The following is a 14,221-nucleotide window of genomic DNA, read 5'->3' as shown; positions in this document are numbered from 1 at the left end:
CTCATTGAAACAATTTATCTGAGCTAATGGAAGCTCACCAACGCCAGCCGGACTGGGAAGGAACAAGAATAAGATGAAATTGTTCCTCTGAATGTAGTTTACATTGGCATGGCTGGGGCAGACTGAGGGGCCACTGAAATTGGCACCAGGATTTATCCCTACTGCTTGTACTGTCCTTTCAGGAACCTATTCTCTTTGAATGGATACACTGCTCAGCCTAGATATAGGAGGGAGGGCCTTGGACCTTCCCCAAAGCAATGTGCCTTACTTACACTCTCTGAGGAGTGAAAGGGTGAGGAGACAAGTGGAGGGAATGGGAGGAGGCCAGGGAGTGAGAACTTGAATTGGGTATGTATAATGAAAAAAAAAATGGAGTTTGTTTTCTTTTTAAAAATTAATAAATAAATAAATAAATAAATAAATAAGTGCCAGAATGCACTGAGTCAAAAATTCTAGATGCCTATTGCAGTTGAGTCACTCCAAAGTGAGAGTGACTAAGTTAGAAACCTGATATCTAACCTGAACTTTGTTAGCCCGAATCAATCAATTATTTACATATGTTTTTCTTGTGTTTGTTCTCAGTCATCATAGTGCTTCATCTAATTTTAATTTTAAAAATACCTACAGTGACACAAGGAAATTGTCAGAGCAATATTCTAAATGACATTTTATTAGTGGACATGTATCACAATATACTGCTAAGACCACAGAATATACAACACAAAGGGTAAACCTCAGCCTAATATCTAGCCTTTAGTAAATAATGACATATCAATATCGACTCATCAAGACAGTAAATCCACCATACTGATGCAAGATGTTCAAAATAGGAGAACCTGTCAGCACGAGAGAATAATCTATGAGGCCTGTCTACAATAATACATATATAATATATAATACATATATATACTGTATCTATTAACATATATTCTACATATTTATATATATAAATAAATAAAATAGCCAATTTTCATATATCTATCTGTGTTTCTAGATTAAACACTCAATATGCTCAGGACAGTGTTTTCTTCACACACTGCTAGCTCCCCTTCATGTAGCTTTGGAGTTTGCATATAATATAGAGGATCTAAAACTCTGATCAGAAGCTATTTGGGTCAAATATGTTTGAGAATTAAGATTTTATTCTCATTTTAGAAAGAAAAATGACCCACAAAGTATGCCCAGTGTTATATAACGTCCCCAGCTGAGTCCAGGTCAGCACTCCATAATCAAAGGCATCTCTAATTCTGTAGCAAAGCACATGAATATTCACACTAAGACTATAAATAGCCTCACATCAGTTCAGGTCAGATTTTGCCTCCAAATGATTTCCAACATTTTTACGTTTGCTGAAAATGCCTCTTTCTCAGTATAACTGGGGCCTGTCTTTAAATTCACCCTATGACTTAGTTTTAGATGGCTATCTATTCTGCCATCTCTGTTGTGTCAAGGTATGGGGTCAAGGCCAGTGGAGGAGGTTTTGTTGCAGCCCCAGCCCCCACCCCACCCTCACCTCACCTCCAGCTGTTTTTTTCCACGTCTACAAATATTTTCAAAGTGGAGAATTTTTCTCTAAGAATCCTGCATTTATCTCCCCACACTTTACTTTTCCTACCCCAATTTCTAAGATCTGGCATTCTGTACAATTAGGGCCTTATGGTGTGTAGGGTTTTCCATGGCAGAGACATTATTTTGTTAACCAGAAAACAAATACTCAGTAGGAAAAGAATTCACTTCCTATGTGGATTTTCTCTTGCTTTGTGCCTTCAAACATATGCCAGCCATTGTTAGACTTCTCTGTTTCTTGCTGTTTAAAATACTCATCTGAGACAGTTTAAAAAAATAACATAACTGCGGAAGGCAGAAGCCAGGCTAAATAAAAGAAACATTGCGTTCTTTAAGCAGATTTGTCTGTCTCTTCTAATACTGGTTTACTCCTATTCCGTTAAGCTGAACAACCAAAAAGAATTCTTATTTGGTACAAATTCTGTGTGTTGACTACTGTAAACATCCCTTGCTATTTATCTAATAAATTCTAACAAGACTAAATTATATTTGTAAAGATGATATGACAGATGGCCCATCATTTCTACAATGATTCTCTTGAGAATCCTCACTCTTGGGGAAATCATCATTATAATATTTTATTCATGTTTGGATGTCCTTAGATTATCACCCATATATTTTATGAGTTATTTACATACACTGAGATGTTCTGACCTCATACGTTTTTAGTCACAGTGAATGTCTACAGTCATTGAAAGTGTGAAGGAGTCATTGCCCTGTGTATGCTCCTCTGGAACATTTGAGTGGCATGAAAATACATATCAGACTTTAGGAACAGACGCAGAAAACCACCTTCGCTGAATTGCTTGTTTCTTGTCCCAAAGGACATTGTTATTCAATTCAATATTCTCAGGTCTTTCCAAGGCTTACATGCACAAAGTGTGTCTTTTCTTCCTTCGTCAAGGATCGCATAGCATACAAAATAAAAGACAGAGCGTGGCAGCCATGCCGCTTTACACAGACTTGCTTTTGGGCATGCATACTGTAACCATCTGCCCCGCTTCCAGATGTGACCCAGATATGCCACATCTAAACTGATATAGTTAGTTTTTGATGACTGGTGTTCTATGCTTATAGTCAAACTCTTATGCTCCCCATTAGCTCCCAAGAGTTCAATCCTAAGATAAAATTGTTGACATTTAAAGCTTCTATTACTCCTCAAGGCCAGGTGTTTAATAAGACAGTCTTTTTGATGTCCTAAGAAGAATGGCTATCACAGTCTTAAATTCTTGAGCTTGAAAGCATCACTTTGTGACCTGTCATAAGGATTAGGGAATGACACAATCTTCAGGTGCAGCACCTGAGATATGCACAGCTCTTATCAGCAGATGGGAATCTGTAGATTTTAGTTTCAACTTAGGAAATCACAGTATTCTGATCCTGGTCTCTTAAGCAGGAAAAGAGTCACTGAGTGTGCAACAGGTGGCAATATATCCAGCAGAAAAGTACACTATGGTAGTGTCATGCTGGAAAGTGTGCTCTTCATCTCATGGGGTAGCTATAGAATGACCTAGCACATAGAACAGAAATCTGCAGTGTGGCCTCTCATCATAGGAACTTTTAAAATAGTATAAGAATAATGTCAGCTCTATATTCAATTCATAAGTTTAAATATGAGTTTTGGAACTTAGTACACAAGACTCAACAGGGGTATTTCCTAACATGATATTTTGTGATCCCTCATAAGAAAGTCCTGAGGGGTTCAGGAATGTGCCTTTTAACACACACACACACTTTAGAAAGGCAACAGTGACATAGGATGCCACCAATCACACTTTAGGAAATGAAAGGCTACCTTCATGTTTTAGTTTTTCAGGTTCCTTTCTATGAAATGTTCATTCTCAGATTGGAGTTGTTTGCTCGTTTGTTTCTCCCATTTTTTTTTTTTGCCTTCACTGCTATCTCTCCTACATTTTTAGAATTGCTCCCAGAAGTCCTGATAAACAGAAGACCTGTGTGTAGCCTTTGTGAGGGATTTTCTGTCTTCTTGACACTGCTTTATGTAGTTATCATCGATGGTCATTCTCTAGAATCCAGATTTTCCTCTGTACTTGTTCTGCTGAGCTCGATACCTGGGTTTCTGCCTGGCATCCTTGACTTAGCCATCACTTGGGATTTAGTGTTATTTTGTTCTGTTCAGTCCTGGAAAAGCTCAGGCTAGCTTCACCCATTACAATCCCCCTGCCCACCTTCATGCTGGAAGCCTGATTAGTAAGAAAGATGTTTGTCTGGGACAGGATCTTAGGGATAGGAAGACATGGGCATGATAAATTTAGAGATTAAAGAATAGAGATATCCCCAAAATGCACATAAATTATTTGATACCTACCTGTGGAGTGGTACTTTGTCACTGGATTTCTTGGGGGTTATTTTTCAGACAAAAATAGGTTGTTTTGTTCTAGTAATGGAGATAGCACATGCTTAATGTGAAAAATAAGATTGTAATTAAATATCATTGAATAATATAAATTCTTCCGTCTCTATGCATCTCTTTTGGTAGTCTAAAAATTGAGATTCTCTCTAATACTATATTTTACTTCTGAAATGCTTATGGGAGAAACTGTAAGAAGTTGGGTAATAAACATACTGACTTTTCCTTTTCTCAAATAAACAACCCCCCCCCCAAAAAAAAACAAAAAAGCCTGACTTCACCTTTTCTCTATAAAAACTATAGTTCAAGCCGGGCGGTGGTGGCGCACGCCTTTAATCCCAGCACTTGGGAGGCAGAGGCAGGCGGATCTCTGTGAGTTCGAGACCAGCCTGGTCTACAAGAGCTAGTTCCAGGACAGGCTCCAAAACCACAGAGAAACCCTGTCTCGAAAAACCAAAAAAAAAAAAAAAAAAAAAAACTATAGTTCAAAATGATTAAAGGATTAACTGGAAAGGGAAATATGAGAACCCTGGGTGAGGGCAATGCTTTCTAATAATCTTCAGTATTTATGAGCAAAGGAAGAAAGGCGTTAGTGTCCATACATCTTAGCCCAACCTTTCTCTTAAACAACTCTCTGGTTCTGAGACTTTTTTCTTGTCGTTGCTGTTGCTGTGTCCCTCCCTCCCAAATTTCAAAGGTTTTTAGGAATTTGTTGAAGCATTAAAAGAGGATGGATCTTCTCCCATCATTGCACAGAAGCTGTTGACTTAGAAACAAGTCCAGAACTTCTGTGGTGTTGTTGCTAGAGTCCTAGGCCACAGGTCCCACTAAACCAGGTTTTGCCACCTGCTATCTAGAGTCAAAAGAGGAGTGTGAGCAGTGAAGAAGCAAGATAAGACTTGCTATTCAGTGTGGCAATACTAGGAAGAAATAAGATCAGCCTCCTAGTCTTCAGGATACTTCTAGACTTTCACATTCGTATAACAGAGAGGCATAAATAGATTTTGTCATACTTTGGCCCAGTTGGTCATTATCTCAGATCCCTGTCTCCTGTGAGATCCTGCTGATTCCAGACAGTTTAGTTCTTATCTTGAGATGATTGCTTCTGCTAGGTTCTCATAATGGGATAATTTCTCCCATGTAGGGAGCAGCTCCATCCTAGCATTATCTGCCACAAGCCTGGCTATTCCTGGAATTTCTTTGGTGCTGTTATCTTGAATTTGGTTCTGAAAAATGTTGAGAGAGATGAGGATAAATGTATGGCTCATCAATCTTCTATCTTTTGTTTTTAGATGTTTCAGATGATGAATCTGCTTATGTGCAGAGTCAAAATGGGATCTGACCCAGAGTTTAGGGTAGAAAGAAAGACACAAAATGGAGGCAAAAGGGCCATGGTTTTATCCTTATTTTCGTTACTCATTAGACATCTACAGAGTCTTATAAGTACTTGGTGATTTTTAGCAGAACAGGCATGTAAACTCCTGACAGCTATATTTACAACATTAGTGAACACTGTTACTGTGACAGAAATGACTCTTGTGATTCTCCAATCAAAAATAAAAAGCTCAGGAAATCATGCTTTATTGCATCAGCATCCACATTAAATTACTAAATACGAGGGCCCTATCAATGGTCTAAACCAACAAGACCATTGTCTTTTACCATAATCAGGATTTCCAAGGATATCACCATGTATTACTTCCTTAATCCTCAAGAGAACTGTGATGACATGATGAGTCTTTTATTCCCATACTCCAAAGCAGTCAAGCTCTGAAGTAACTTTTCTCTTTGTGGAAAAACCAGAAATAAAACATGTGTCTTATAACCTGACACCTTACGACATTGTGTGCATCGAGTATAAATAAAACATTTCTGTAAATCTGTTTACTACCGTGGTCTCCCCAAAGCTCTTACTTTTCACCTGCTTGGTGTTGCTTTCTAGGAGGTCTCATGTTCACCATCCAGAAGTTATCAATATTCTTGGGAAGAATCCACTTGTACAGCTTTAGTCCCGGGCCTTAACAAATCTGTCTGTTTTTCTTTTCTGCTTGCTTTGCCTTTGTTTCATTTAATTTTACTTTGAAATGCTTTGAGTTGTTGCTTTGAGATAGAATCTCACTATGTAGCCTAGGCTAGCTCAAGCTTTATATGACCTATGCTGGACTAGAATTTGTAACCTTCCTGGCTCCAGCTCCTAAGTTCTGAAACAGTAGTCATGTACCACCATGCTCAGCCATTCATTTGCTTTGGGGGGCTCAATTGTGTAGCTTTCCATTCTTTGATGCTTCCCTTTTGACAGTGAGTCCAAGTGCGCATTAACTTTGCTTCTCTCACTTTATCAAGCAAAGACTGCTGGTTAGATCTTGTGCAAGGAAACATCTGAGAGTGAGTCTAATGTCAGCATTGCCTGAAATTTTGTCCTGGGAGAAATGGAGAGCTAGGAACAGAAAGGTCTTTGGTTTCAGTTCTCAAACTTTAGTGTGCAGGCAAATCACCCAGAGTCCAGGAAGGAACAGTTCAGTTGCTCTTGCAAAGGACCCTGTTTCAGCTGGCACTTCACAACTGCCTGTAACTCCAGTTCCAAGAGATCTGACACCCTCTCTGGCTCCTTTGCCAAGCCAGGCGTGTGACATACATATTAGCATGCATAGAAACCATATATATATATATATATATATATATATATATATATATATATATATGTATATATATATATATATATATATTAACATGAACAACTCTTAAAAATAAACAAAGAATCACCCAGAGAGTGAAGTTAAATCTAGTTTGTGAAAGCCAGTTTCCTCTGGTACAGTCAGTCAGTCTGACATTTTCCAACACAAACCTGGCATGGTTAAAATACAAGTGCTCTATAACCTGACTTTGACATCAACTCCACTGCCATTTGCTAAAATGTCCCTTTACCTGTTTAGACTAAAATCACTTTCACTCTTCAAGTGACACAGAACAACTTATGTGAAAGATTTAAGGATGAACTTTACCATCCAAGCCATGAAGATGGCAAATACAGCATTTTTGTGTGCTTTCAAGAGACTTGAGAGTTTCTTTGTGACCAGTGCACTTAAACTGTACTTGGCAATGCTTTCTAAGATCCCCTCTTGTGTCTTTATTTCATGCAAGCTGGCACCCCACAGTTTGTTTGAAATAAAACACCACCTTTGTTCCTTAAACATATTGATAACCAAGGTCTAAAGGTTTAAAAGCTAAGATATCTGCTTCCTACACCTGGGCTGCTAAGGATTATCAAATCTCTCCTGGTACATCCGTGAAATCAAATAGTCCAAGTACTAAAAGCTCTGTATTGCCTTCCATGAGTGTTAAAATATGGTTTCCTTTATGCTAATGTTAATTTCCAGGCAGTGAGCTTAGTTAACTAAGAGAAAGTAAAACTTTAGATGGAATGTGTTATTTATAGCGAATGCAAAGCATCATTATTATCAATTCTTATTACAAAATACACAGAAAAAAATATCCTTTTGTTATTTAAATATGGCTTGGCTACATTGAGAAATAGTACAGATGTTAATCCACAGCTTTCCAGCTGCATCCTGGGTAATCATTATTATGTTTTATTCCTATTTGGAATTACTGGTAATAGACTGTATATTTTTGTGTGAAATTCAAATCAGGGAGCACCGATGAATCGAGATGATTGATATTATATATACACACATAATTTTGGAATTGGGGACAACAATAGAAATATTTCTCTCTTAGAAAAAATCTAACACACTCTCGGCTGTCTCTGTGATCTTGTTAAAGAACGCTTTTCATCGAAATAGATGTGCCAAACATTTACTAAATTATCTATAGTTGGAATGAGCTGACCCTTGACAAGTAATCTAAATTTGTTTTGAAAATATCTGTGCAGTTGTTGAAAATCTGGAGCATAAATGTCTGGTTCCAGAAATATATGGCTTTAATGCATAACTATTTAAAACTTCATGACTGTATACTTTTATTGTGTGCTTTTGTTTTCTTTGATAACTCCTATATTCTTTTTTAAATTTATCATTGATGAGATTTTACATACAGAGTCATGAGGGAGAAAAGTGGAAACAAAATTATATGTAATATTGGGGAAACACACATTTTCTATGTAAGCATTTGTGTTTATGAGCAAATACTCATCTTTCCCACTTATAGTCAGTCTAAAATGATTGACCTAGTCCAGTGTCATTATTTTATAGCAGACGAAGGCATGGTGAGACTGGTGGTCCCAGGGGCCATAGACGTAGGAGCTGAACAAGACAATGAATTACAGTTCACAGTCTTCTTGAATCTTCATCCTGCATCTTCTCACATCAAAGTCATATGTAGTCCTTATATCTATAGAATAAAATACAGTTCTATTCAGTGATCTTGTCCCCTTCATTTTCTTTATGCCTCAACCTTAACATGAAGCTTTATTTTCTGATGTCTGAGTTAAAAATAAATGATCTTGCTAGACTTCACTATATCCCCAAACCATCTTGATTTACGTTCCTCTGTCCTAATTCTCCTGAAAGAATTCTGTACAGAATTATCACCCATCAGTAGAAACTCTTTACAAAGTTCTTCCAATTAGAAATTGCACCTCTCTGCACTTCAAGATAGCATGCCTAAAGGTGAAATGGACTCTTGACAGCAGGGTGGTAATCTTTGTCATGTCACCATATAGCCAGTGGTGCTTCTGTCTCACAATTTGTCAAACAATGCCAGCACAGCCTAATTAAATGTTTTTAAAATTAAAAAAAAAATCATTTCAAGTAGGACATATCCTTAGACAACTGTACTTAATACCACATTGGGGGTCAAAAATGAATGTCCTAGTTAAGGTTTCTGTTGATATGATAAAACACCATGACCAAAAAGCAAGTTGGGGAGGAAAGGCTTACACTTCCACATTGCTGTTCATTACCAAAGGAAGTCAAGATAGGAACACAAACAGGGCAGGATCCTGGAAACAGGAGCTCATCCAGAGGCTGTGAAGGGGTGCTGCTAACTGGCTTGCTTCCCTGACTTTTGTAGCCTGTTTTCTTATAGAATCCAGGACCACACAAACCCAGAGATGGTACTATTCACCATGGACTGGGCCCTCTCTTATTGATCATTACCTTCCAGGTGGATGTCTTGGAGGTATTTCTTCACCTAAGCTTACTTCCTCTCTGATGACTCTAACTTGTGCCAAGTTCCCACACCAAACCAGTTATCATTCTCTTAGGAAACTCATGATTCAAAGAAGGAAACAGAAAAGATCCAATGCCTTGATAGAAAAAGTGAGGCATCTTGTAGGAAAACCATCTTTAATAGTATATGATTTAATAAAAAAAAACCTGGGAGAAAGGATAGAATTTGAACATGTTTTTGAAAAATGAAAATCCTATGGACATAGATAATGAGATGTCTTTTGACCAATGTGTGTTTGTGTATACTCCTCAGACATACTCTACGCAGCTCCTTAGCTTATTCTTTGAGCTTTGTGTCACATGTCTAGTCTCTCTTCTTCAATAACAAGATTTGGAAATACATGGCAGTTTGCCTTTGCCGTGTGTTCAACTACATGATCAGTTCACTTAAAACTGGTCCTTTGCTATAGATCAGTTTAGAAATCAGAACTACAGACTTATTTTTTTTATTTGTCTGCATAATAATTTTAAGTAGGCTTTGTGTGTGTGTGTTCAATATAGAACTGTTTCTTATTAACATTTTATTTTTTAAAAAAAAAGTCATTATTGTTTCCAATTATGGCCTTTAATTACAAGGGGGGAAATTGTTAACTTGGTGGCATTACACAGCCCTCCAAAATAATAGCCGTACAAAACGGATGTAGGAAGCACAAAATGTGAACAGAATAGAAGATTGGGCCAAGGCAGATGGAACAATAAGACATAGAAGGAAGATGGGGAGATGCCAGACAGCTTGTGTCTGGAAGCTGTTTGTGAAAGAAATGACCAACATGTGGCAGGGGAGCCCTGTCTTAACTCTACAAACACCGCTCTGAGGTTATCCTTCGATGGGAAATTTCTTCTTAAAAGTGAGATCGAATCCTGAGCACCTCTGTTTTTCATTTGTTGTTTTTTTTCTCATTGTGGTATTGATCCTGGTTGTGGCTCCTGTTAGAAAGGTGGTTTTCAACGTGGAACTTTTCTCTTCTTCTTTCAGATGATTACACTCTGCACGGCCCAGTTTTTGTTCAAGAACCAAGTCATGTAATGTTTCCTTTGGATTCTGAGGAGAAAAAAGTGAAACTCAGTTGTGAAGTTAAAGGGAATCCAAAACCTCACATCAGGTTTGTTGATTTAAGAATGTTTTTCCAGCCCTGCATGCTGACACATGCCTTTAATGGTAGCATTGGAGAGGCAGGGGCAGGTGATACTAAGTGCATTCAAAGTCATTCTTGTCATCTACATAGTGAGTTTCAGGTCACACAGGGATATATAGTGAGACCCTGGTTGCCCCCCAAAATTACGTTTTTCTTTTCAAATGAACATATAGTTTATATTATTAAAACTAAAATTGGCAGCTTCTCAAAGATTCCTGAAGAGGAAGGAGTTTTTAGGCAGGTATTGTAAGGTACCCTGAGAAACATGGAGAAAAGATTTGTTTGTGAAAAAAAAGAGAGGACCAAATTTCTGGCTGTATTAAGTATTAAATACCCTAAATGACCCTCTCTTTGAAAACATTAACAATTCCTAAGAACATTATTTAATAAAATACAATTTTGAATATTGTCAGTAAGCTGGTAGGAAAATAGGAAGGACACCGGTCTAAGAGTAAATGGATTTAGAGCCAACAGTAGTTGTCACCTTGACAAACATGATCCGAGACTGTTTTATGCAACCTCGCCAGGACCAGCGTTGTAAGACTAAGCCTACTCTTCCCTGAGTGTGCAAAAATGTTCCAGAAACATTTTTTCAAAATGAGCCAGGGAAAGACAAGAATTGCACATTTAGGTTAGATGCTAACTAAAAGATCAGTTTGCCTGCTTCTGGAACAATAAAGTGTCAAGAGTTTCTTCTTTTAGACCCTGAGTCTCAGTTTTCATATGAAATGGGTTGAGTCTATAAAGAGAATTGGAAAGCTGGATAACAGACCTGCGGCAGTCACCTCAAGGCATCAGAAAGAGGTGAAGAGATGAAAAAGGTAGAGGGGAGGCCAGAGACCTGGAGAGAAGAAGAGAGGGTTAGTCAGAGTCAGCCATTTTTAGTTCCAGAATGAAAGGCAGAAAAGAATGAGGCAGAAATAACTGTTAAAAGAGTCAGAATTTCCAACAATAATTAAAATCATCCACTGCAACATTAGGAAGCCTAACACAATCCTAAAAAGTACAAAACAAAATGAAAACAAGTAAACAAGGAAGCAAAAACCTGAAATCTTTCTTCTAGGACAGTGAAACTGCAGAACATTAGACCAAAGAGATGGCTATAAAGAACCATACTTCTAATACAGATATTTTTAATGAGATGTCAATTGACTGGCAATTGAATCCCCAGTGGCACCAAAAAGGAAAAAAAAAGTCAATTTTTTTAATTTGTGAAAAAAAAATAGTATCAAACATATGCTATCAGAGAAGGAGGATGTGTAGGGGCTACTGTCACAAGACAAAAGGTTAGAAATTCTACTGAGGGTACAGAGAATGGGACTCCTTAACTCCCTGCTAGTAGGACGATGAATTAGATGGTTCTTCATAAAACTAAAATTATCTAGTCTGTACTGTTCTAGTGTACTTTACTGTTGCTGTGATAAAGCACCAGACCAAATTCAGGTTAGGGAGGAAAGGGTTTGTTTGCCTTACAGGATACTGTGCATCACTGAGGGAAGTCAAAGCAAAAACTCAAGGAGGGAGCCTGGAGGAAGGAACTAAGCAGAGACCACCAAGATATGATTCTTGCTGGCTGGATCCCCATGGTTTGCTTAGCTACCTTTCTGATACAACCCAGGACCACTTTCCAAAAGATTGTACTTCTTAAAGCAGGCTGGGTTCCCCCACATCAATCAGCAATCTTAAAATGCCCCAAAGAATTTCTACATGACATATCTACATGTCAATCTGGTGGAGGCAATTCCTCAGTTTTTGTCCTCTCTTCACAACTGACCTTTGTTTGTGTCAAGGTGATGAAAACCAATATATATATATATATCCAAAGAAAATTAAATCATTCTGTGAAAAAGATGCCTGGCTTCCATGTTTATTATATCATTAAACACAATGGCCAGAATATGGAATCAACTGGGGAAGGATGAAAATAAAATGTAATCCATACACAATGGAAAATTATTGGCACAAAAAAATGAAATCCTGTCCTGTCATTCTTACACTGTAGGTAGTACTACTGGACATTAGGATAAGTGAAATAAACCAGACAGAATGATGCTTTATGTTCTTACTCCTATGTAGAAAGTAAGTGTTGATCTTGTAGAAAAACATCGTAGAAGAATAGTTGCCAGATGACATGAAGGGAACAGAGAATAGAGAAGGTTTGGAAACATGAGCCAAAATACAAAAAATAAGGGTAACTTGTAGCTTTCTACACTGAAGTTTGATGATGACAATTTATTATGTATTTGAAAATAACTAGAAGAAAATTGTAGGAATGAAACTTTGTGGTAGTATACTTGCATAACATGTACAAGCACCTAGATTGAAACCTGAGTACTTGAGATAAGCAAAATAAGCTGGAACTAAATAAATTATTTCTTCCCTTCCTTCTGATCTGGGAAACAGTTCTTTTGCTAGAGTGGCTACTAGTATATGAAGCCCGAGTTTGCCTCCCAGAAACCTCATAACCAAGGCACCTGGTACACAACTGTAAGGCACAATTTAGGAGCTACTTGGGAAAAGGAGACAAAATAGAAAAACTAAAGATTGTCTTCAAATACCTAAGGAGTTTGAGGTGGGTGCATAAGGCCCTATCTCAAAAATAAATAAATTAGTGTAATAAGAGTTTTTAATTAAAAATATAGCTAAATAAATAAAATCCTAATTTTAACATTCTAAACATGAATGGCAAAGCACACTAATTCCACACTGTATCTTGTATAAATGTCACGTTTTCGCATTATTCCCCATAAATATCTGTAAATGTTATGTGTTAATTAGAAATTCCTTTAAGGAAGAACAGAATACTCATGTCTGTAGACAGACAAACACTGAATTTTGATTCCTATAAACTCTCACTTAAAGAAATTCTGAAAAACATCTTCGAGATGGGATAAAAATGATCCCAGAGAGAAGACCTGAGCTATGAAAAGATAGAATTAAACAAAGTAATGTGAGAGTAATTCCACATAAAATTGATTGCACTAAACCTGGATAATAAAGAGAATACTTTCTTATGAAAATCAAAAGAAAGTTAAAATTCATGACACAATGGAAGTACTTTAAAAAGTCTTTCTCTGGACAGTGGATTGCCCATGTGGTTACAGAAAGAAATCAAACTGAATCCCTGCTTCACATTACTCACAGAAATCAATTTCAGGTTAATAAAAGCCCTAAATGGAACATTTTATAAGGGGAAAGAAAACAAGCATGCATATTTATAACTTTGGGAGAGGAAAAGACTTTTCTTATGACAGGAGATGTACAAATCATTTTTTTAAAAGTTTAGCTTCATTAATAGTAAATTTTTTTTTTTTTTTTTTTTTTTTTTTTTGGTTTTTCGAGACAGGGTTTCTCTGTGGCTTTGGTGCCTGTCCCGGAACTAGCTCTTGTAGACCAGGCTGGCCTCGAACTCACAGAGATCCGCCTGCCTCTGCCTCCCAAGTGCTGGGATTAAAGGCGTGCACCACCACCGCCCAGCAATAGTAAATATTCTGTTCAATGGAATAGACTGCACTGAGAAAAATCATAGGCCACAGATTGGGGATGGTGTGTTTAGTAAAATTTTTTCTTGATAGAGAATTGATATCAAGAATAGACAAAGAATTGCCTAAAATCAAAATGTGAAAAACAAGTAATCAGAAAGGTTGTGCAACATGTATCAGGTCTAAGAGAGTAATGGTATCTTAGCTATTTTTCCAGTTGCTGTGGCAATATACCCTGACCGAAGCAACACAGGGGAGGGTTTATTTTGGTTCACTTCAAGGGTGTGGTCCTTCATGATGGGAAACCACAGTAGCAGGAGCTTGAAGCAACTGATTAGATTACAGCAAAGACCGAGGGCAATGGATGCTTGTGCTCACCTCACTTCTGGCCTTAAAATGATGTTCATCCCAAGGGCATTTTCATCTTAGAAAGTGAATGAAGGTCAGAGGAACCTCTTAGTTCTGTTAATATTCATA

At 37.5% G+C, this 14,221-nt stretch overlaps 1 protein-coding gene and 1 long non-coding RNA gene across 7 annotated transcripts in view; one reads left to right on the top strand and one right to left on the bottom strand.

Annotated features, from left to right (window-relative positions):
- Positions 1 to 14,221, top strand: part of LOC130871170 (contactin-4) — a 1,056,779-nt gene that overhangs the window by 685,064 nt on the left and 357,494 nt on the right. For 4 of the 6 annotated variants that reach the window (XM_057764481.1, XM_057764498.1, XM_057764473.1 and 1 more), the window contains one exon: positions 10,103 to 10,229. In XM_057764481.1, coding sequence (XP_057620464.1) covers positions 10,103 to 10,229 — 127 coding nt within the window. Of the gene's footprint in view, positions 1 to 10,101; positions 10,230 to 14,221 lie in introns of those variants that run through there. The other 2 variants (XM_057764514.1, XM_057764506.1) reach the window with 1 other exon arrangement.
- The window catches only part of LOC130871207 (uncharacterized), a 29,143-nt gene continuing 24,397 nt past the window's right edge, over positions 9,476 to 14,221 (bottom strand). The window contains exons 2-3 of the long non-coding RNA XR_009056835.1: positions 11,035 to 11,103; positions 9,476 to 10,168 (exon numbers count right to left, since the gene is read on the bottom strand). This is a non-coding gene — a long non-coding RNA (uncharacterized LOC130871207). The remainder of the gene's footprint in view (positions 10,169 to 11,034; positions 11,104 to 14,221) is intronic.

This window comes from Chionomys nivalis, chromosome 1 (genome assembly GCF_950005125.1).
Source record: "Chionomys nivalis chromosome 1, mChiNiv1.1, whole genome shotgun sequence".
Lineage (NCBI taxonomy): Eukaryota > Metazoa > Chordata > Mammalia > Rodentia > Cricetidae > Chionomys > Chionomys nivalis.
Note: the sequence above shows the minus strand (reverse complement) of the source record. Positions and strands in the feature narration are given on the sequence as shown.